At 43.8% G+C, this 24,897-nt stretch overlaps 1 protein-coding gene across 1 annotated transcript; it reads right to left on the reverse strand.

The window, feature by feature from the left end:
• Window positions 1-3,619: 3,619 nt before the first annotated feature.
• On the reverse strand, window positions 3,620-24,563 carry LOC147894696 (Exostosin family protein). Its single transcript, XM_087384637.1, has 10 exons — window positions 23,983-24,563; window positions 23,663-23,836; window positions 21,335-21,492; window positions 21,070-21,217; window positions 10,467-10,582; window positions 10,219-10,357; window positions 9,972-10,082; window positions 4,753-4,821; window positions 4,479-4,597; window positions 3,620-4,012 (listed from the first exon to the last, which is right to left on the reverse strand). The coding sequence occupies exons 1-10, from the start codon at window positions 24,490-24,492 to the stop codon at window positions 4,009-4,011; spliced, it is 1,548 nt and encodes a 515-aa protein (XP_087240763.1). The 5' UTR covers window positions 24,493-24,563; the 3' UTR covers window positions 3,620-4,008.
• Between the last annotated feature and the right edge of the window lie 334 nt (window positions 24,564-24,897).

Raw genomic sequence — 24,897 nt, forward strand, 5'->3', positions numbered from 1 at the left:
GGACCATTGGCCATGCCCCTTCACAGACCATTGATAGACCATTGCCACTAAGCTAGCACTACCCCTTGACTCCCTCTCAAAAATCATCCCCTTCTTCTACCCAATGCACACTACTCTGGTCCACTGCAATTCTAGTCCATCCACCGCATGTCGCATACACATGAGCTTGCCTCATGTGTGTCAATTTATATTCTTGTCAAGATAAGCCTTGTTATCCAAATGCTACATATGTGTGACTTAGCATGTGAGTTCATGAAAATCATCGTCGTCGCATTCCCCCACCAAACCCTAAAACTAATCTAACCCTAACCAAAAACTAACTCTAACCAAACTACACCTAACCAAACCCACTAACCATTAGTTAGTTATAGTTTAACAAATGAGCTTAACTCTAGCTATCCAACTTAGTTAGGTTAGTTATTTCAAATCATAGTTAGTATAGCCTAGGTGAACTAATCTTACGTAAGGTCGATAACCCTAAGTTAAAGCAATCTAACCATAGTTAGACTAACATAACTAAGCTAGCCCAAGTTAGTTAGACTAACATAACTAAGCTAACTCTAATTAGTCTAACCGCATTTGCTTTAGTTTTTTTAAGTTTCAAGAATGTTTACACAGCCTTAAAGACCAAGGACTCCTTTCAAGAATGTTTACACAGCCTTAAAGACCAAGGACTCCTCAAACGACCTTATTTTTATTGTATGTTTGACTAGTCATAACCTACTCAAACCAAGGACTCCTCAAACGACCTTATTTTTATTGTATGTTTGACTAGTCATAACCTACTCAAAGCCCTACTGGACATGATTTCAAAGGCCAATGCCTACACCAATTTCAAGCTCATTTTGAAGGAAAAATCATCATAACTTCAACAAAATATATGTAGTAGGGGTAGCCATTCAAAGGCAATATTCCAACATCAATTCTAAAGATTATTGGGCATATTTGTCAAATTATTACTCAAAGGGCAACACTCCATCTAGAAGTTGGCATTATCCAATACAAACATTATCAATTGGAGAATTTCAACATGAAAAAACAAGATTGTGGAATCTCCATCGACAGATATCATACTCTTATGTCGAGTTTAATTGAACTAATTTGGTGGCACTAACAACAGTCCAAGCAACTTGTGCAAATCAATTGAATATTTATTTGACACTTTAAGAACTTTGATGATCCACAATAAATAAAATCTACAAACCTCATTTTCATGGTTGTCAATACCGGGTCAAGGAAACAAACATCAACCATATGTTCTCAAATAGAGTAATCCCAAAGAGTTCATTGCTTTGTTTGAACAAAGACGGATAGAGAAATTTCAAGGCAAGAGAAAGATAATTTAACCTCCCATACTCATCCAAAACTTTATACTATAATTTATAGGAACAAATGGAACAATGATGGCTTTCAACAAGAAGGGTTCATCCACAAATTCCGACAATCATGAAAGATCAAATGAGCGAAAAAATTGACATTATCTAGGATAGTTCAAAGGAATTAAAATCATGGCAAAATATTTTAGCAAATAAAAAAGTAGTACTACAAAGGGAAATCCATCACTAAGTGAGCAGTAATTATTTACAAGTTTTGTCAAAGGATTGCATGAAGAAATTCAATAGAAAACGGATCATTATAGTAACAAAAGTATCAGAGAGAGAGATGATGTTGCAATGATTATTGAAGAATCAATTGGGAGAGATCAAGGAATGATTAAAGCACAATTGGAAGGGCAAATTTTCGTACCCAGAGGTGATATAACTTCTATCACTTTGCATGGTTTAATCCATGTTTACTAAACTACAAAAGATCCAAGGCAAGTGTGCTCAATAGTTGTGCGCACCTATATGGTCTAGTCCATATTTGCTAAACTACAAAATCTCCAATGCAAGAGCACTCACCACATCACTTGCATACATAGGAATTACTCCATTACTATTGGTAATTCTTTAACAATTTTACTTATTCTCTCCAAGTTTGGGTGCAAAGCATTACCAAGTTTGAGTAAAGCCCAAACATGAAAGGGTTAGAGGTACTACTTGAAAATTTTCCTCCCTCGTGTTTCTTGAATCTCTTGAACAAGGACAAGCCATTGGAACGTTCCTCAATCACTTTAAAAGGCCTACTCTATGTTTACTAAACTAGAACGGTTCCAAGGCAAGTGGCAGAGTGCTCTCAATAGTTGGAAGCTCTACTCTTGAATTTCAGTAAATTTTGTGAGAAGAAACCGACAAGCAATACAACGAGAAGGGGAATGCAAGTATTGCTAGATGAAAGGTCATTGCATGTGAGACTAGGAAAACATAGGCACGTCCTAGGAAGCAAATCACTAAGCTCAAATTAGTGCACGTAAGGAACAATTTTACGCTTGGGAGATAACATCCATCAGCACTCTATGTATGATATACGATAAATGGACACTATTATCATGCAAATTATATTTTGCTTGTAGTTTATAGTCACACTTTGACCACAATAAACCCAAGATAAGAAAGGAAGATTAACACAATAAACCCAAGCCAATAAAGGAAGTTTTGCTAACCCAATGAAAAGATAATGCTTCAATAAACCAAGTCAATAAAGGAAGTTTGTTTGACCCAATGAGAACATAATGCTCAAGCATCTCTTGTAATATGTGCAAATACACTACTCATTATTAAAACATGAAGTAAATGTAGCACCTGCCCATGCACAATAATACAATAATCCTCTTGTACATTAAAGTTTTTTTTTTTTTACATGGATGTAAATATATTCTCCTTTGCAAAGTAGCATGTCCATGCAAGCATCCGTTACTATCTAATAACAATGTGAATTTCATTCATGTGGCCTACCGTGAGAGAGAGAAGAGGAAGAACCTGAAGAGAGAGAAGGGGGGAGAAAAACAAATAGCAAGTGCAACTTAGCCCAATCATAAAAATGTGCACAAACATTCATGAAAATCGAATTTTCTCTTTCACTAAAGGAGTGAGTAGTTGCTACAGCCTACCTATCCAAGGCATGCCAATAATGGTGGCCTTTTACGATCATATTGGATATTCAAGAACTTTTTCATCCTGCACTCACTTTTGTCATCGTAAGTCTTAGTATTGACATCTAGATTTCTAGTTACAGAATGTGGCCACAATTTCAAATTTACATGTTTTCAAAACCTCATAAGAAATGTTCAAATGGAACAATCATTTCACCTATTTGAAACGAAGGCCTCAAAATAAAGTGTGTTGTATAGGGGCAAGAAGTTGTTTAGAATCGTTTGATAGACGTCATGTGAGATGTTACCTTGCCATTTCTGTTGATGTACTTTCGCATCAAGGATTATGAACTGAATTTTATCCTTGAAGTCGCATTGAAGACTGCCTATCTTTCCACAAAAAATAATTTTCTGGTAATGTAGGAAATTTCACAAGTATTAGCTGCAACCTGTTTTGCAAGGAAACATTGCAAGCTCTTAACTATTCAAATATGCCAAGCAACATCGAGACACACACCACACACACATATATATATATATAAAGAGAGAGAGAGAGAGAGAGAGAGAGAGAGAGAATAAATGTATGGGGGAACATACTAAATCACAAGGGTAACATAGTGCTGGAAATATCCATTCTTATTAATTTACTTTGATAACCACCTCTGAATCTTCTGTTCCTTCAAAGCATCTGTGAGTAGCATCCTTGATATGACCCAAGACATCTCGTTTGTGCACAACTATGTGGCTCTTAAATAATGTTCTGAGAGCACATAAGCATAATTCAAGAGCTTTTCTGATCAGTACATGAAGCCATACCATTCATGGACCTTCTGAAATCTAAGAGCACCTGCTACATGGGGGACGAATGAGTTCAATTTTTGGGCCACATCAAGCCAAGATTTCAGATAATTTTACAAAAAAAAACCAATCCTTCAACACCCAGCAAATGGACCACGATTCTGATGACCTGACACCACTGATAGCATATTTGAAGTCATAGTGCTGCATAAGTAGTATAAGAGAAGGCCGTTCGCCAACTATCTGTGTAAAAGAGTTTAACAAAAGCAAACAAACAATAGATCAGCTGAGAGCCTTTGCCAAGAAATACAAAGAGTCCTGATGATGATTGAAGGAGCTAAAGGGATTTTTCACCAGTACAAAAGAAAGGGTAAATGGAAGACAAATAAAAGAATTAATGAACGAATGTGATGAGAGCTCTACAAATTTGTATAACAAGTTTAAACAATGGCTATCAACAATCATAGTTTTAATACTCTGCATAAATTTCCAATTCTGGATTTTTACATCAACTTTTCAGGCAATCTACTACACAATTAATTTAGCTTTTCAGGCAATCTTCCGATGGAATCATTTAACTTTTCAGTCAATCTACCACCGGCATCATTTTTCGGGACATTTAAAAACAAGCCAAGCTTTCGGATAATTTTACAGCAAAAGCCAAGACTTGACGTTGTGGATATATAGGATGAAGAGTCGCAGGAGTTACTGTCGTGGCGATGATTGGTTTGCATATTTGCAGTCACAAATACAATCTCTGCGTGAGCCCTCTACCACTCGCTGTGCACGACGTATGTGCAACTTGATAGAAGGCACTTTCCCAGCTATCTGCATACAATTTCAGCTTAGAGCTCCTCATAAAAAAGAGAAAATTCAGAGAGAAAAGATATAGGAAATACAGGTAAAAAAGATTATGAGAACTCGTCACAGTTCTATCAACAGCTTTAGAAAATTCCTATTCAAACGACAAGCATGATCTGTACCATTCGCCAAGTCATGTCCTCTGGTCCCAAAGGCTGTGCTGGGTGGGAGTACTGAAAGTGCTTTGAAGCCTGCAAAATTTTGAAAATGTGAATCTCTCTCTCTCTCTCTCTCTCTCTCTCTCTCTCACACACACACACAACACACACACAAGAGCACAGACAATGGCTGATAACAGATTTCTTCTTCACACATGATGCCACACTCAGTGGCCACCGTCAAGCACACGATCTTAAGCCTGACTATATATACAGCATGAGTAAAAGATAGGCGAGGATGAGCCAATGAGGGCTACGCCAAGGAGCCAAAGGAGACCAACCGACCGAGGTGTCACCCTTGATCCTGCCCATCGAATACAAAGATCTCGGAGACCACGACTTGAGACAGCTCGACAGCTACAGATAGGTGACATCTTTGCTTCCCATCGGAGAGACACCACAACTCCTGACATGTCCTCGGAGCTTTCGCACTACCTATTGGAGTCTCCTAAGAGCTTTGAGAGTGTGCTTCTGAGTTTTTGAGATTATTGGCTTAGCTTAGCACTCAGTAAGGGCCTTAGCGAGCCCTTTACTTCAGCCCGTAGCAGCTTGTATGAGCTATTCTGTTAATTGTACTTTGTCTCATAGGCCCGTGAGGCCTCCCGAAGAGGTTAATATAACTCTCTCTCTCTCTCTCTCCTATAAGAGTGTCAACATTCTAAAAGTAATGAAACAAAGCAACGAACCTTTCATGTATAAAGATACACGATTAATGCTCTTTTGTGATAGAAGCGCAAACACGTTCTAATGCAATCGATGATATTTCATGTCTTTCATATCCCCTTGAAAAAGTATTTCTTACAGTTTTAGGCAGTGTCAAAATTGGAATGCATGATGATCTGTAACAACTGTTTCCCCCCTACTAAGACCTAGTGAGGTGGAAGGCTGAAATGGTTAATACGACAGACAAATGAGGTTGCAATATTTGTTTATGAGGCTGTACCATGGGAACCCCATGCACAGACTTGCATACCGATGCTGGAACTTGATGCTGCCTCTTACAGTTTTAGGCAGTGTCAAATATGGAATGCATGACGATCTCTAACAATTGTTTCCCCTGTTAGAATTATTGACATATTCTAGGCAGTACCAATTAATCCATAAGTGAGTTACGGGCACTTTTCCCTCACTAGAGGTTTTTCCCCCTAAACACAGTTAGTGGGTTGGAGTGGTTTTGTCACTTCGACAAAACCACCTCCACGCAAGGCTATCGAGCTGGTTTTGCATCAAGTTTAAGTGATATCGATGTATCACATAGGACGGCTCATGAACCGTCTAAAGAAAGATGGACGTGCAAGCTGGTTTTGAAGATCTGAAATTCGCATTGACTCATGCCCCTGCATTGGTATGCCTTGATCTTTCACTCATTTATTGTGGATGCCAATGCTAGTGGCAAAGGATTGGGGGCTGTTTTAAGGCAAGAGCATGGCGCAATAGCTTTTCAAAGATGAAATGTGTAATGGAGTGGACACAGCCATCACTTTGCCAAAAGGATAGTCCCTCTCACGGATCTTCTAAAGAAAGATGCTTTCTTCTAGTCAATGGAAGTGCAGCATGTTAAAAACATCCGAAGTTTGTGTTAGCTCAAGCCCCTGTGTTGGCATGCCCTGATTTTATTGTGGAGGCAGATGCCAATGGCAAAGGATTGGGGGATGTTTTAAGGTAGGAGCATGGTATGATAGCTTTTGAAAGCAGAAATTTCGAGTGGGCCAAAATGTGCATGTTCTCTCACAGTTGCCACCCATGGATGAGGAAGCCGATATCATTTACATCTCTGTGGTTACAGAGATAAGAGTACTTCGTAACAAGGTATACATTGAGTACCTCATCAAGTGGAAGGGATTACCAAAGGATGAACAATCATGGCAGCTAGAAAGCATTGTGCAAGAGCACCCCCATCTTTTGCCAAGCTGATCAACAGCAATTTGTTGTTCTAGCACCCCTATATGACAGCGATAGCATGAAATTTTGTGGGCAAAATCGTATGGGAAGGCATAGCCCTTGGGGGCAAAAAGGAAGCTGAGAGGGCCAAACAAAGATAATGGGGGGACTCTATAATTCCTATTTCCCTTATTGTGTGGGCAGGTTTTGATGCGACACTCCTTATCTAATCTACAACTTCGTCCTCCTCCTCCTCCTCTCTCTCTCTCTCTCTCTCTCTCTCTCTCTCTCTCTCTCTGTGCGTGCGTGTGTGCGTGCGTGTGTGTGTGTGTGTGTCTTTACCCAGAGGTTGTAATTAGTTTATGCTCTGTACTTGTCTCATAAACCCACGAGGTCTCCTAAAGATGTACTTTCAGGATCCACCGACAAAGGGCTGGCATTTCGACACCCCAATGAGGTAGACTGCTATCTACAAAACACTTTTTGGGAGAGTGATCTTTCAACGACAGAGGAGAGGAAATTTGAGCGGCTACAAGTGATCATGGGATCAAGGATGATTAGGAGTAAGCCCTTAGTCCCTCACCACATAATATAGGTGGAGTTCGCTATGACAACTCTCCAGGTTGATGCCATTTTCCACACAGTGACATTCCTCCACAAAGTTGGGGCACTACCCCATTGGAGATTACCGAGGCTGGCACTAGGGTCATCCCAACGGGGGTTGACACAATACAGTATGCACGCATATCCACATGGTTTGCCAGTCATGGTGTTCAGATGGACCGGTTTCCCCCTTTCAATACAGCATGGATGCGCCGCCTGACTCAATCCCACGAGATGAGATCAACCATATCATTCGATTAGATCCCTCCACCTCCATACATCTCGAACTTGGGGGGGGGGGGTCCCTGCCAAGATCCAGTTTTATCGCGACCACTTCTTGAAAGTAACAGAGGATGAGCTCATCATCAAACCCTCGTATCTCGAGGACGGAGGAGTTTCACATGCACTGAGGATTGCCATTGGACAGATGCAGGTCTCATCCCATCACTGAGCTGCAGGTATACCCCAAGAGCAACGGATCTGCAAACTTATGCACGTTGGGGACAGGGAGATTGAAGAGCACTTTCTATGTACCTGCCCAGCCTACTATGAGATCTGGGGGCAATACCACTTCCTCTTTCAAGAGGAGCACAACTTTGGTCCAAGCTCACAACCCATCCACTTCCACGACCAAGTCTACATTGGGCTCTATCTAATCGAGATGCAATGACACTCTTGTGGCAGATCAGAGAGCAGGAGGAGGTGGCAGCACCAAAGGCCATTGAGGCATACTGAGCATAGAGGCATGTCATAGATTTTTATGCGTTTGAGTCAGCTCAAGGGCACACTGGGGTGGAGGAGGAGCTAGCGAATATGAGGGCTGCATGGATAGCATAGAGCGCCAACCTGATGCTAGCGAGCGAGGGACACAGAGAATGACCAGAGCACATGATTGAGGTTCGGCCTATATCGTCCCTAGTCAAAGAGGGGACCGCCGAAGACGATTGAGCTTTTCATTAGCTTAGTAAAGTACTCAGCAAGCATAGTTGCACAAAACACCGTTTCTTGCAGCCGAAACGGAAACGGAAACGCCAACCGTTTTCGAAACAATAAAACGGTGTTTCTAGTTGCTTGTTTTTTTTTATTTAAAATATTTTTATTTAAAAAAAAAAGGGTTTTTCTAAAGCACCCTCATGCCTCTCCATTCTCCTCTACCCTCTCCACTCTCCTACTCTAGCCTCTCCACTCCCCTACCCTCTCCATCCTCCTACTCTAGCCTCTCCACTCTCCTACACTCCCCTTCCTCTCCACTCTCCCACCCTAGCCTCTCCACTCTCCCATCCCTCTCCATCCTCCCGCTCCTCTCCTCGTTCGTCTCCCTCCTCTTTCTCCCCATACTCTCCCTCATCCTCCCGAGTCCTGAGTCCCCATACTCTCCCCCCCTCCTGCTCATACTCTTCCTCCTCCCCCTCCTCCTCCTCCTCCTCCTACTCTCCCTCCCCCTTCTCCTCATAAATTTATTTTTACACATAGATTGTACCATGTTGCTGTTTCTCATTTCGTGGTTCATATCGGCCTGAAAACTCCATTTTCGGCATTTCTATCGTTTCCGTTTCCCCCGTTTCCGTTTCGGCGTGCAATTATGTCAGCAAGGGCCCTAGCATGCCCTTTGCTTCAGCCCTTTGAGGCTTGTATGAGTTAATTTCCTTGGTGTATTGTGTCCCATAGGCCTGCGAGGCCTCCCGAGGACGTTAATCTATCTCTCTCTCTCTCTCTCTCTCTCTCCAACTCACCAGAGAGCCATCACTGTGCCGGGCTTCGGTTTCTGAGCCCCAGCTCCATGGTTGACTTGATTCAGCTTGTACTTGACTGGTGTTTTACTAACTACGATTTTGCTAGCATAGATTAGAATTCAGCAAGGGCCCTAGCGCACCCTTTGCTCTAGCCCCACTGAGGCTGGTATGAGTCTACTTTTTTTTGCATACTTTGTCCCATAGGCTCGTGAGGCCTCCCGCGGACGTTAATACATCTCTCTCTCTCTCTCTCTCAAAATCATATAGTTTGTGTTGTCCAGTAGGGGGAACAAGCCAAATTAGTACTCAATGATAAGATGGCAAGAAGCAAGGTTCTCAGGCAAACCAATAAGCTGAGAGGTACTAATATATAGATCTCAGAGGAGGCAACTCAAGATGAAAGCCACACAATTGACCAAAGTGAAGGACGCTCACAAGGAAGGAAAATGGGCTGTTTGGAAAAGCATTCAAATCCAAACCCCAAGACTCTCAATCTTAAGCTGATGTAATGCAGGCTGATTATCTCTTATAGTAGAACATAGCTAACCTATAATGATTCCGGAGATGCTATATGCACTCCCTAGAGAGTCTCAGTCTATAACTGATGTTGATGTTTATCCCTTTTTTGGTTTGCACTTTGTTTCATAGGCTCGCGAGGCATCCTAAAGACATTCTCTCTCTCTCTCTCTCATCCCTTCCTTCTGCCATCTCACCCCTTCTTTCTCACTCCTTTCAGCTATTCTGTTCCCTTTCTCTACATCCGTCCCGTCACCTAAACTACAGTCCTACATAGCTTGCTTGGATATAGTATGAAAAGGAGTGTCATGGTAAGCAAGCAACTGACAACATGTGTAATCAATGATCTAGATAGGTTAAACTCCATTATGCTGCATCATACAAAAAAACAGCCCTTCAAGATCAATCAAATGCATGAAGCAAGAGGTTGAATTGGAATGCATGACACACCTTAGCAAGTTGAGATCGCATTTCTAAAAGCTGTGATGAGCTTATATTGCGCAAATGGTTTACCAACCATCCTGCTTGTACAGCTTGCATTGACGAAGCAAAAACCACCATCTGTTTGCAAAGGATGGTCATCTAAGAGATTTATGATAAAAGTTTTTTCGCAACCCACTTGTTAAACAAACATCAAATCGATGCATCAGGACTAGACTGCATTTTCAATTAAAAGTATGAAGAATGCACAACAAACCTTTCTGTAATCCAGTATGCCTTCAAAAGGAAGCTCCAATTCGTCACTGACAATGACAGGGATGCATCCACTCACTATGGCATCAAAAAGCCTAGCTGAAGATGGAGTGTCTCCAGCTGGGCTCAGGCAGAATATGGAGCTGAAGTCCGAATGCTCCAAAATGCAACACATTTAGTAGCATGCAGTCTGCTGAAAGAAACAAAGCATGAGCATCCCAGATAAATGACCTGCATGCACAATTTACACACCTGCGCATGCCTTCTTGTGCAGCTATTCTTCCAATGTCTCCTGCAGAACCCTCTTCCACAACAACACCAACTTCATCTTTCAAAATTGCCATCAGCTTGCTGCGGATTTTTCCACCCTGTACTATCACAACAAGTTCATACACGAGAATAAGTTAAATCCATCATGTAATCTTGCCAGTACCGAGCATACATTGAGTTTTACAGGAAACAATCATTCTTTTGATTATTAGAACATGAACAGTGTATGAAACTTGTGAAATCATAAAAAGAAAAAGCAATCATAAACACACTAGCACATCCATAGACTGAGGTCCAACTGATGGCTTTAATGTGGGGGAGAGCATCATGACCTGTACAGCATACACTCTCGCACACTACATACCAACAAAGGCATCTCTCTCTCTCTCTCTCTCTCTCTCTCTCTCTCTCTCTCTCTCTCTCTCTGTACCCATACAAGCATAAACACACTAACACATCCACTTCAATGCAGGTACTGTGGGAGAACATCATGACCTGTACTCACTCTACTTTGCCCTGTCTCGGGTATTCTTCAAGTCTAGTTCCCAAAAAGCAGCCCTACACATAGCTGTCAGTTTGACAATCAAGTCAGGGAGTAGCCATTTTGTCTGTGGATTCTTGAAGTGTGTCTAGAAGCACCAATATTCTTGTAAGAACGCTGTATCCCTCCAAGAATCTGTCATAAGCAAGGGAACTGGCACTGCTAAATCATTACACATCAGTGTAAGGAACAACATACAGAACTTAGCATCTAGCGCCCACTACCTCTTGACCAGCCAATCCAACAAAGAGATGCCTATATAGAGTGAGTTCTAGAATATCATGCAAAAAAGTCTCAGACGAAGCCCAAAATTCTGACACGCAGACAGAAATAGGTGGTTTCTAGCTATATATAGAGGTGCACCTTGTAATAAATGATAATGACTTATTCTGTTGTCCCATAGATCATGTCCGGTCTCTAGTGGACATTAATAATATTATATATACCTTCATAAGACTAGAATATATCCAATCTTACAAAATAATTTTTTATGGAACAAGCAAAAGAACAAAGGAAAGAAGGGAGTTTGTAAGCGACTTTAGACAAAATTATGATTAAACGAAAAAAGTAAAAAATAAAAAAGACCAAATATGGAGGACATGGGGAAGGTGTACCATTTGGATCTTGAGAGCTGCACATTTGGGATGCAACACAGGGCTGCCACGTGGGCAGCATGCAGGCTGCCATGTGCGCAACATGTGCAGCACAAGAAGAGGTTGGGCCTGTGTGTGATGCCACATAGCAGTCAGGCAAGGTCTGCAGGGTCAGATCAGACCAGTAGAAATGTACCTACAGCAGGTCTGCAGGCAGCAGAAACCTGCGCAGCAAACAGGGAGTATGTCATGTGCATGGATCATATCTGATGTGTGTCAGTCACACGAGACTAGCTTAGGAAGCCTAGGGATGCTTAGGGCTAGATGCAGGCGATTCTCGAGCTGATTTGCAAGGGCACTGACAGATTAGGGTTCCCGCTAATTTTTAGTGTTGCTTTTGGACCTGATCCTATATAAGAGGTTCATGGCCTCAGTGGTCAGTATCGTGAGTGGGAGCAAGCCAGTTCTCTCTTGCGGGTCTGATCCTAGATTGAGTGCGGACTCGCACCTGCTATCTAGCGTTGCCCTGGCTTTGTCTGCAGCTCCTCTATCCCCCCTCCACCCCCTAGATGTAGGCCGAAGGCAAGGTCGTCTGCTGCTCCAATCTGCTGGCCGTGTGGCAGGCTGCCACTGGCCCAGGCTCCACCAGCCCAAACCCGACACTGCCACAATTAATGCGCCTCCGTGCTGCTGCAGATCCGCACCTGTCCAGACCCCCTCTAGGCTCTGGAGCCCTTGCAAACCCTGCTGCAGTTGTCCATACCAGGGCTGACATCAGCACCATGTCATCACACCTTTTTCCTGCTGGATCCCCCACACAGACATCCCTTCTCCAATCGCAGACAGCCATGTGGCATGGCCATGCCTCTATTGTCCCCCATGGTGGCTCTTGATTGCTAGGTACTCCCTCTTTGCTTTCCTTTGTGAATATGCTGCCCACATGATAGCCATGATGCTGTCCATGTGGCAGCCCTATCCTACCCTGCTCCACTCCCCCAATGCACTCCTCATTTGGCGGCTCACAGATGCAAAGGTGACCACTACTATTCCAACACCCCCTCTCACCCACACATCTTGGCTTGATCCCAATCCGTCGATGAAGATGCTCCAATAGCCCCTGTGTCATAGCCCTCTAGAACACTTTGGTGTCGATCCCGCTTCTTGGCTTTTCATCCAATGGCTCCTGCTCCGTCAAGTCCGATTCCAAATAAGGACACCATCCTGGTACATAGTTCCATCTTTGGTAGCACCTGATGGCACCACCCCTTGAGTCACATACCTGCTTTCAAACTCAAGCACTCCAAATACCAGCAACCAACAACTGTCCCCCTCGCGATGCGTGAACAGCCTGAAGTCCTCCACGCACCATGCTCTCAAGGTCTGGTTCAACCCGTCTTGCATCTGGCAAGGTCTACAACCAAATAGCATACTCAAGAAGTTATATCTCAAGCATAACTCAAGATTACATGGACCATCAGCATCCTTGTGTAGTCACAGCCTCCATCCGACTCTGAAGCCGTAGATCTTGTCGAAGATCTCTCCTCCATGTCGGTGATACTAGCAGAGCACCCAAATGGCTCCGAGTACTCATCGGTGTCCTTCACCTTCACAAAGGTCGACAAATGAGGCCCCAAGGGCCCCCTTATATAGAGCTGAATGCCCCTCCAAACAGCCGACCGGGTAGGGGGAATTGGGCCGACGCAAACAATGTTGGGGTAAAGGCACATTGCCACCCTTTTATTAAAGATATGACACCTATGACTGTCTTAAGACAGTCATAGGGTGAAAAACCTAATCCTAATAAAACCTAATCTTAAGACAGTCATAGGGTGAAAAACCTAATCCTAATAAAACCTATGAGTTTGTGGTGTGGCTCAACACTTCACACCCACATCTTTTGTGTCTCCCCTCTCTCTCTCTCTCTCTCCCCGTTGTTCCACTCCCTCACTTCTTTCCCTCTCAACTGGTATCAGAGCCTTCACCTCTCCCTCTTCCTCTACCCCTCCCTCTACCCCTCCCTCTCCCCTCGGGCCTCGTGCCCTCAGTAGCCTCAGCAGCGAGCTCGGCATTGAGCAGGGCAGCGCGCAGGCAGCGTGTGGGCAGCAGCAGGGAAATGCGCAGGCAGCGCGCGCGGGCAGCAGCAAGTCATCGCGCAGGCGACGCGCGCGATCAGCGCGCAGGCAACGCGGGGCGCTCGCATACGCAGCAGCAGCTACCTGCTGCTAGCTGCGCACCGCACAATCTATACGGTCACGTACGGCCGTCCGTACCGCCGTACGGACACCGTACAGGCGGCCGTACTGTACGGACGCCGCCGTACGGCCTGCGTCAGGGAGAACTGCGTCAAGGAGGTCGTTGCGTCAGGGAAGGTGCATTTCGAATTTCTTTTTTGGGATTTGTACCCTGCACAGGTACAGTAGGTACAACAAGTACAGCCGGTACAGCAAGTACAGCAGGTACAGCAGTTTTTTTTTTTGGAAAGAAGAAAAAGAGAGAGCACTCTGCTCTACATTCCCGCTTGTTCAGTTCTCACAACTATGTGTAGAAGGTACAACAAGTACCCTCGTGTCCCTCGTGCTTGAGGTGACTAGTACCACAGTGTGTGGTGGTTGCACAGTTATCTTGTTTCGGGAAGGTCAAATGCCTTGATTTTGCAGAGGGCTTTTATGCTTTTGCTGAGTGCAAATCTCAACTTTGCCTGGAAGTTTATGCAGTGTATGCCTTGAGGCAGTGTGGAGCCAGGGTGCCCACATTGGTCTTGTTTCCGCAGTGTATTCAGTGACATTTCTTGCAGGTCACATTCTGTGTACGACACTTTGAAAATCTCAGTTGAGCCACGCTTGGCCAGGGCGCATCGAGTTTACTCAGTCCCTAACGGTCCATCGTTGACAGTGCTCAAAAGATTTCCTCTTCAGTGTTTGTACTTTGGGATCTGTGTTGTTATTGTGTACACAGGGCCGTTTATGCATTGCATTGTCAGGTGCAAGTACCAGGAAAGCGCTGTATTTTGTATGCTACCTCAGTGTTGAGGTGTTTTTCACTTGGTACAGGTGTCAAATCAAGGGGCTTTTGCCCAGATTTTGCTTGTGAGCACTTGAGTTACTGTTTGAGACCTTCAGATGCCTTTTATCCCCTTGGCAGAAGGGTGATTGCTTGGGATTTGTCCCATTCTCTGTTGCAGGCTTGTGATAGGCTGAAGTGTCTGGAGCCTCTTTTCAGTGAACAAAACAGTGTATGATAAGTGGTTTATCCATATAAAATCAGTGCAATACCTCATCTGAGGTGGGAGAAGTGTCCAGGACAGCAGTGTTTTGTGCTTCGTCAGCTGATGATGCACTGATAAAGCACTTGTGGAACAGCTGCAGCATTCTGAAATTACTGTTTTATGCCTATCTGAGCACGGTACAGTGTGTCAGAAGGTACAGTAACTGGAGGGAAATTTTCTGTTTTGCTGCAGATTTTTTTTTTGACAGTAAAAACAGCACTATTGTGAGTGCTCCTGGCTCTTGATAGAGCAGGTTTTTCTGAGAAATCAGAATTTTATTCAGTCATTTTTGACTTACAGGGAGTCAGGTACTTTCCTTATCTGATATGGCATCAGGGGGAAGTGAATCATCAATTCTGAACATAAAGAAATTGGAAGGGGCACACAATTATGCATTATGGGCAGAACAGTGTTTGAATGTACTTCTGTTAAAGAAGATTTCTAAGCCCATAAGGGTGAAGGGTGTCAAGCCATCTGGGATGTCAGATGATGAGTGGGAGGAGCTAGATTTGTCCGCTAGGGCTGCTATCATGCTTACTCTCAGTAATTCTCTTGTGTTCAATGTTCAGGCTGAAAAGACCTCTTATGGCCTATGGTAGAGGCTAGCAGAGTTGTATGCCCAAAAGAGTTCAGCCAGTAAGGTTTATTGGTTGAAGAAGCTGGTTGATCTTTCGCATGAAGGAAGGTACAGCTATGACCTCACACTTGAGTGAGTTCAATGCCATCTTTACACAGCTGATTGCACAGGGGTTGAACCTTGATGAGGAGTTCAAGGCTACTTTCTTGTTGTGTACCCTCCCTGAGAGTTGGGACACTTTCAAGACCACCCTGTCTAATTCAAATGTCACTCTTATGTATGCTGATGTAGAGAGCTATCTCCTTATGGAGGAGATGAGCAGGAAGAATAATGCGGGCAGCAAGTCTTCAAATGCTTTGCAGGTACAGGAAAGAGGCAGGACTCAGCAGAAGGGGAGATCTGCTAGCAAGTCCAAATCCCGCAGTCAGTCCCGTGGCAAAAAGGATATTGAATGCTTTTACTGTGGCAAGAAGGGACATGTGAAGTCTAAGTGCTTCAAGTTTATACGGGATCAGAAAGCCAAGAAGGCTGAGACAAAGGATGCAGGCAGTGGAAGCAAAGGCAAAGGCAAGGCCAAAGCAGATGACTTGGATGCAGTGAATGTTGCAGCAGAAGACAGTGAAAGTGACAGGCATGATGTTTTATGCTCTTCTACTGTAATTGCACATACATTGGTTATTGATGGCCATGACATGCACACCTGGCTCTTGGATTCAGGTGCTTCTTTTCATGTTACTCCTCATAGGGAGTCGTTTACTTCCTACACAGGTACTCATGGAGTTGTTCACCTTGGGAACAACTATGCATGTCAGATTGCAGGGATTGGCAGTATACAGATAGTATTCCCTGATGGACGCACATTTATGCTTGATGGTGTTCGCCATGTGCCGCAAATCAAGAAAAATCTGATTAGCACTGGCTTGTTGGATGACAGTGGTTACCACACCACATTTGGGGATTCCAAATGGGTGATTACTGATGGCCAGGTTGTAGTGGCTGAGGGTTATAAGAGTGATACCTTGTACCCTCTTTATGTTTCCAGTGAAGGTAATCATGTTGTTGCCATAACCGAGCTGCCAAAGATTTCATTGTGGCATAGCCGGTTGGGACACATGTCCGTTAAAGGAATGCAAGAACTGTCACGTTTGGGTTATCTGCTGTCTCTTTCATTTTCAGATTTGCCTACTTGTGATCATTGCATATTTGGCAAGCATTCTATGACTCCTCATAAGAGGAGAACTCCCCAAAATAGAGCACCGCTTGATCTAGTGCATGCTGATTTGTGTGAGATGCCACAGCTATCACTAGGGGGTGCAAAGTATTTCATTACTTTTATTGATGATGCCACACGCAAAGTGTGGGTCTATTTCTTGAAGCATAAAAGCGATGCCTTAGATGCTTTCAAGAAGTTTGTCGCTCAGGTTGAGAATCGGACAGGTCGCAGGCTGAAATGCCTCAGATCCGATAATGGGAGTGAGTATGTGTCACATGCTTTTGTACAGTTTTGCGAAGCTAAGGGCATTAAACAGGAACTCACAGCCCCTCATAATGCATCTCAAAATGGTGAGTGAGTGGATGAATCGAACTATTCAGGAGAAGGTTCGATGTATGTTGTCTTATGCTGCATTGCCCCATGGCTTTTAGGCAGAAGCCGTGCAAACAGCAGTTCACATAATTAACAGGTCGCCGAACAAGGCTTTGGGGTTGAAAGTGCCAGAGGAGGTGTGGTCTGGCAAGCCACCTTCATATAAGCACTTACGCGTGTTTGGCTACGAGTGCTTTGCTCATATACGCAAAGAACTACGCACCAAACTGGAGCCAAAGTCTTCCAGATGCATCTTTATGGGTTATAGTGACGAAGGTGAAATGGGGTACAGGTTATGGGATCCCGTTAAACGGAAGATTATACGCAGCAATGATGTCATCTTTAAAGAGGATAGTGTACACAAAGAACCCGTGCAACCTGTGGAATACAGGAGGGTTGTTTATGATGATGTCGGACAGCAAAGAATGCCCATCAATATGCAGCAGCAAGCTGCTGTAGATAACCCTGTTCCAGAGGGTATACAGGCTGAAAATCAGCCAGATAATTTTGCCAATGATGCACCACTGGATATGCCAGCAAATGGGGCTGTAGAACAGCCAAATATGGTGGTACAGCCACCCGTCATGCATGACGAACAGGCTAGACAGCAGCCTAATCCGGAACATTTTGTTAGGAGGAGCACCCGTGTACAACGACCTCCTGACAGGTTTGTTCCAGGAGCCAATAATGTGGCTGATTTTATCATGCTGACAGATTGTGGTGAGCCTTCCAGCTTCAAGGAAGCTATGGGAAGAACAGAGAAAAGGAAGTGGGAGAAAGCCATGCAATCTGAAATGGACTCCCTACTTCAAAATGATACATGGGACTTGGTGCAGCTACCTGCAGGCAGAAAGGTTTTGCCATGCAAGTGGGTTTACAAAGTCAAAGTGGATTCAAATGCTTTACCGAGGTATAAGGCCAGATTGGTTGCCAAGGGATTTAAGCGGGAGAAGGGCATTGACTTTGATGAGATCTTTTCCCCTGTAGTCAAGGTGACTACTTTGAGAGCAGTGTTAGCTCTTGTTGCTCATGAGGACATGGATTTATGTCAGATGGATGTGAAGACTGCTTTTCTTCACGGAGATCTCCATGATGAGATCTATATGAGTCAGCCAGAGGGATATGCTGTTAAAGGGAAAGAGCAGCTTGTGTGTAAGCTCGAGAGGTTTGATGCCTTCATGCAGTCCCAAGGGTATCATAGGTGTGAGACCGATCATTGCTTGTACACCAAACGGGCAAAGGATGGCAGTTTGATGCTACTCATTCTATATGTGGATGACATGCTGATTGCCAGTAAATCTCAGAAGGAGATTAGTGCTTTAAAGAAACAACTGCATAAGTCTTTTGACATGAAAGACTTGGGTGATGCAAACCATATTCTTGGCATGCGGATTACTCGTGACAGGTCCAAGGGACTTTTGTTTCTGTCACAAAAGGAGTACATTGACAAAGTACTGCAGAGGTTTAAAATGGAGGGGGGGAAGTCTATTAGTACCCCGTTGCCTCCACATTTAAAACTCAGCAGTAAGGACAGCCCCAGATCAGATGATGATAAGGCTGAAATGGCCAAGGTTCTGTATGCATCTGCAGTTGGTTCTTTGATGTATGCCATGGTTGCCACTCGTCCGGATATTGCTTTTGCGGTGGGAGTCATCAACAGGTATATGGCAAATCCAGGCAAGCGGCACTGGGAAGCAGTGAAAGGTGTCTTGAGGTATCTCAAGGGTACCAAAGACTTGTGCATATGCTATGGTAGGCAGGATGCATTGGTGCATGGTTTTACAGATTCAGACTATGCAGGGAATGCAGATAACCGGAAGTCTACTACCAGTTATATTTTCACATTTGTAGGAGGTGTTATATCATGGGTGTCTCGGTTGCATAAATGCGTTGCACTGTCAACCACTGAAGCTGAATATGTTGCAGCCACTGAGGCATGCAAGGAAGCAATATGGCTTACTCGGCTGGTGGGAGATTTGGGCATTACAGGAGATATGCCAGTTTTGCATTGTGATAGTCAGAGTGCTATCATGTTGGCAAAGAATCCGGTCTTTCATCAAAAGACCAAGCACATAGATGTGAAATACCATTTCATCAGGGAGGTACTGGAAGACAAGCGACTTGAGCTTGTGAAGGTGCATACTAATGATAATCCTGCAGATTTGCTCACTAAGAGCTTGCCTACAGAGCGGTTTGCACATTGCCGCCACATCATGGGATTAGGATGAGACCATTCTTATTTTATGGTCTTGTATACAGTAACTGTATATTGCTGTAATTTTTATTCTTTTCTCCCCTTTAGGCCATTGGCCTTTAGGTGGGAGGTTGTTGGGGTAAAGGCACATTGCCACCCTTTTATTAAAGATATGACACCTATGACTGTCTTAAGACAGTCATAGGGTGAAAAACCTAATCCTAATAAAACCTATGTAGGATGAGACCATTCTTATTTTATGGTCTTGTATACAGTAACTGTATATTGCTGTAATTTTTATTCTTTTCTCCCCTTTAGGCCATTGGCCTTTAGGTGGGAGGTTGTTGGGGTAAAGGCACATTGCCACCCTTTTATTAAAGATATGACACCTATGACTGTCTTAAGACAGTCATAGGGTGAAAAACCTAATCCTAATAAAACCTATGAGTTTGTGGTGTGGCTCAACACTTCACACCCACATCTTTTGTGTCTCCCCTCTCTCTCTCTCTCTCCCCGTTGTTCCACTCCCTCACTTCTTTCCCTCTCAAACAGTCCCCCGCCCCCCCCCCCCCAACTTTGCTCATTTGTATAACTTTGAGGGCTGGCTAGCCCTGCCTGGCAGGCTTCTGCCACTGGCCCAGGCTCCACCAGCCCAAACCCAACCACTTTCCAGGTCTATTTGGCCTCTTGTGCCTCCATGCTGCTGCAGATCTACACCTGTCCAGACCTCCTCCAGGCCCCAGAGCCCTTGCAAACTGCTCCATAAACCCTGCTGCAGGTGTCCATACCATGGCTGACATCAGTGCCATCTCATCGCACCTTTCTCCTGTGGATTCCCTATGCAGACATGCCTTCTCCAATCGCAGACAGCCACGTGGCATGACCATACCTCTGCTGTCCTCCATGGTGGCTCTTGATTGCCGGGTACTCCCTCTCTGCTTTCCTTTGTGAATATGCTGCCCACATGACAGCCATGATGCTGTCCATGTGGCAGCCCTATCCTACCCTGCTCCACCCCCCCAAGGCACTTCTCTTTTGGGGGCTCACAGATGAGGAGGTGGACACTACTATTCCACCACCCCCACCTAGTTGATAGCCTTTGTTTCAGAGATTCCACAGGCAGTCAGCTGGGTTCTCTAAAAGCAGGCCAGTTTTTTCTTTTATTCCCCATAATCAGTGCCTCATGGATTGTTAATTGGTACGATTGGTTTTTCAAGCAATAATAGAAAGTTCTTTTCTCTATTTAAAAAAAAAGACAAGGGATACAAGTAGTGGGGACAAAAAGAAAGAACAAACACTAAAATTAAACCATCAATTTTATTTTTGCAGCTAAAACTTTTGCTCTAACATCCCAACTTTGATCCAATGATCAAATGTCTATAAAGCTAAATGTAGTTCAAAGGGTCTCTGAATGGACATAAATGAACAATGTACAAAATTCATCCCCATTAATAGGCACTCACTGTCAACATTGTAAGACCATCAACATGCTCAATAAAAGTTACAAAGTAAGCATCAGGAAACAGCTTTACAAATTTTTCATGATCCATATCAGAAATGAGGACACCGATTGCAATTAAGAGGTATTTGAATGAAGTCCCCCTATTGTTACTTTGCACAAATGCACATAACTATAAGCGTTGTCACTCCATGCTGTTAAAGTACACCCTAACACACCTGTAGCATATCTCACTCAACACTGTGTAACAAGCTAATCCTACTTTAAGTACACTGATTTATTAAGGCTACATGAGCTGAGCCAACTGATAAGACACCAACATGTAGTATGTGTAGGCAACGAGCACTCCTAAAAGTATCTGAATCACATACAGCATTACGTTTCATACGGCCTCGAAAGAAGAGAAGTGTCCTTCGATGGGCAGAGGTATGGGCCAGGCACTGCTGTCGGCAAGCCTCTACATTCGGCACATATGGGAGCACCACATCTTTCTCCAAGTAGACTTCACCTGGCTTGTACCTGAAAGAAATGTAGAAATCTATATAAAGTCATTTACAAACCACAACCAAAAACATGGGATCATCTATTGAGCACAGTGGCAATTGAGGATGGCACGTAGAAAGGTAGTTTACTGACCAGTTACCACTTGCATCCATGTCAGGGAGCAGCCATATTGCATGCTTCATATATCGACGATGAGACTTGAACGACCATGGATGATGAACTGGTAACACATGATCTCTGCCTTCCGAGCGCTGCCAAGCTGGCTGACTTGTGATCCACATGAGTGCCTCCTGCACTCCATGTCTGGTGTTGTTATAGCTTATAAAATCAAAACCAGCCACTAGAAAGAGGTGAAGTTGATGGAAGCTACAGTAAACAACGAAAACAACAGAATGGAATGACTAAATCTTCATCCAGAAACAAAGAGAAATGAGTCCGCTTGTAACCGGATTCTGGAACTTTAAAAGAAGCAACATAATGGTGTGACGGTCCTTAAACCAAGGACAAAAATGGACTTGGCACCCCAACTTGGCACCAAGGAAACCATGAAATCCATTTAAGATTTCCACTCTTGGTCACATGACAAACTTAGGAACTAAGAATGAATATGCACATACGACATACACAATGCACAAACAATACACAATTTACTCAATACATTCCAATATACAATGATAACACACCTTCAGAATCGGGAGGGTGGAATGCATTGTAAATCTATAGTATACAACACATGAAAAGGCTGTAAACTATAGTAAGACTAATGAGATAACACATATTACCTAAGCCAGAGACACATGCAGCCCAGCCACATGTCACAAGTATCTATGACTTTGAGTCATCCCCGGGACATAGCGAAGTGGAGGAGGAGGAGATAGATGATATGAGGGCAGAGTGGACTAGTGGGAGATGGCATGGAGAGGCGGAGCAAAGAGTTGCTGTTGATTCAGGTGCCTCTAACCACATGACCAGTCATGGTGAGTGGTTTCATGATGTTAGAAATTTGGATAAGCCAGGTTATGTTGGTACTGTACATCTATAACTAGCAAACATAGCTGCAAGATCCACCTCATATTTCTAAGGATTTTGACAATTTCAGTGGTGTCCTAAGGTACATTGAGCAAGGTACATGCCTCCCATTCTTCTTAGGTTGAGAAGGAATTAGACCGAAGGTGAACGATTTTGTAAGCTGCGCATGAGAAAATAAATAGAGGTGAAAATTATAGGTTCTATTTGGGCCACTTTCTCATTTGATCATAATGTCGCATCCAGACATTGTGAGGGTGGTGTTGGAGGTCAATTCTTCACTCTTTATAAAGTTCCATAAGCATTGGGAGACCATCCACATGGGACCCTACGAGGCCCAGCCTTTGATCACGCAAAGCCTAAGTGGGTCAATCAGCCCATGGGCTCATCAGCTCATCAGCTCATCAGCCAATCAGCCTTGAGCTGCATTGAGGCACCCTCAGGGCTCCATATATAAGGAGTCTAGTGCCCCAATTTCTTAGTGAAGTGCTCTCCAGATCTTATCGTGCTATGTGTGTCTTGCCCCCTATATTCTTCTTCTTTCACCATCCCTTGCAGCTTGTTGCAAGGAAAATGTATCTTTCTGTTAGGGCTAGGAGGGCTGCTATCATCACCTCTTTAATCTTATTTTCTTATGATATTTAGATCATGTGTTAGCCCTTTGATGTGGCCTTGAAGACCCATCTACCTTTACTAGCTGCAACTGATCGCTCTCACTATTCAATTTTCCGCATATGATCAACCCTGATTTTCTTTGAAGTAAAAGGTTACTCAACCTCCAAAGGTTAAGTACGCTTGCTTCTCCTTAGCAACTTCTAGCTTTCCAATCCTTATCTAATTGAAGCTTTTATAACATAACTTTTTGGTCATGTAGGGAGTTTTCCAAGTTCCCAAGCCTCCTAGAAGGTCTTTCTTATGACTTCTATGTAAAACACTAGAATCTTTCACTCCAATGTGATATACTCATTTGGTTCATTCAACAAAATCTTTCTTTGTACGTCGCAATTTTGGCAATCTAATAGATTTTTAGGGTCTCAAAGAGACGGTGATATGGCATCTCTCTCTCTCTCTCTCTCTCTCTCTCTCTCTCTCTCTCTCTCTCACACCCCCCCCCATTGTCGAGAAACTTGTACCCATCCCATTGTCGAAAAGCTCCCGCAATTAAAGAAACCTACACGCAGAAATGTCCAAAACTGCCTTTGTTGGCTCTGAGGATAGAAAAACTTGCTACTGGCAGCAAAATTAATACAGCAGGGAAACATCAAAAACAAGATTAGGTCACTCAAGGAAGAGAATGCAAAACAATAACTAAACTCTGCTAGTTTCAGCCAACATCATGAATGTTTTATTTACATAAGATGTTTCAAATAGCTAACTGAAGGATGACAACCAAGCACATTAAGCAAAAGAGGAACCTTGGAAGGATCGCCCAACCCTGTATAGCAGACTGCGCTTTGCTTTCTCCAGCAGAAAGAAGCTGATTGTCGTAAAAAAGGGGATATAGAAAATGTCTGCCTCGGCTTGGTCATAGACTCGAACCACGGTTTTCACAAGACGTTCTGATTCCGGAGACAGTAAATCCGCCCACAACCAGTAGTCCACCGCATGCTGGTCGTCAATACCAAAGCAACTGGAATGAGGTTTGAAACCAAGTTTCCTGATAAACTCACTTGAAAGGCAATGTCTAATCCACCAGAAAAAACAGGCACTTTAAATGAAAGTTTTCAGCAGGCTACACTAAAAATGAAGCGTACCTGCTCGATTAAACGATGGACAGGGCTACCGTTCGATGTCAAATTTGTCGTTTCTTCGTATGTTTCATGAAAGAGCCACAGAAGATCATACGTGAACTTGCCGGGCATATCGTAAACGTAGACCTTTAGACGATGAGGCAGACCGTTGTCCGACGCATCCAGCACCTCTCTTTCCCCTACAGCACCGTCGAGATCCTTTGCTCGCGCAGCGGTTATAGATTCCTCCGAAAAGAATAAACTTTCAATACCGGTGGCTCCGGAACTATGAGGAGCTACTCTGGTGGCTAAAAAATTCTGAAGCGATCGAACGAAAGAATGTTCAACGGGTAAGACGGAAAGTGAAGAAGAGTGAGAAAGGGATGGCAGAGAAGGAGAAGAAGAAAGAAAAGCCAAGGCGGCGAGCAAGGCAAGCAACACGGATAAGAGAAGGATGAAGGGAAATTTGAATAGGAAGCTGGAGCTGGAGGTGAGGGACGTTCCTTTGATGATGCCGAGATGGCGCTTCGCCATAGCCAGAGGTAGAAGATGCGAAAGATCAAACGGGGCGAGATGCAGGGAGCTCAAAGGTCGCCATAGCTGAACGCCTTAGCTCAAAGTGAGATTGATGAGTGAAGTGAAGTGAGAGTGATGAGTTAGTTACAACTCTGAATGTTTTTTTTTTAAATATAAATAAAGAAAAAAAAACTCTGAATGTTTTTTTTTTTAATAAATAAAGAACTCGAGTGTTACTCAGGGGCTGGTTCACAAGATTCACACCACTCGGCAGTCATCAGATTTTCGAGTGTTGTGTTCACTCCAGTCGGCAGTCACATCACCAACATGTAGTTCGTGTACAAGTTATAAGAGATCGAATGGGCCAATCATGCAGCAGTTGGAGGACCAGTGGGCCAACCGGATACACATCTTTTTGTGTCA

This window comes from Dipteris shenzhenensis, chromosome 14 (genome assembly GCF_047967505.1).
Source record: "Dipteris shenzhenensis isolate YYH24624 ecotype China chromosome 14, Dip_SZ_1.0, whole genome shotgun sequence".
Classification (NCBI taxonomy): Eukaryota; Viridiplantae; Streptophyta; class Polypodiopsida; order Gleicheniales; family Dipteridaceae; genus Dipteris; species Dipteris shenzhenensis.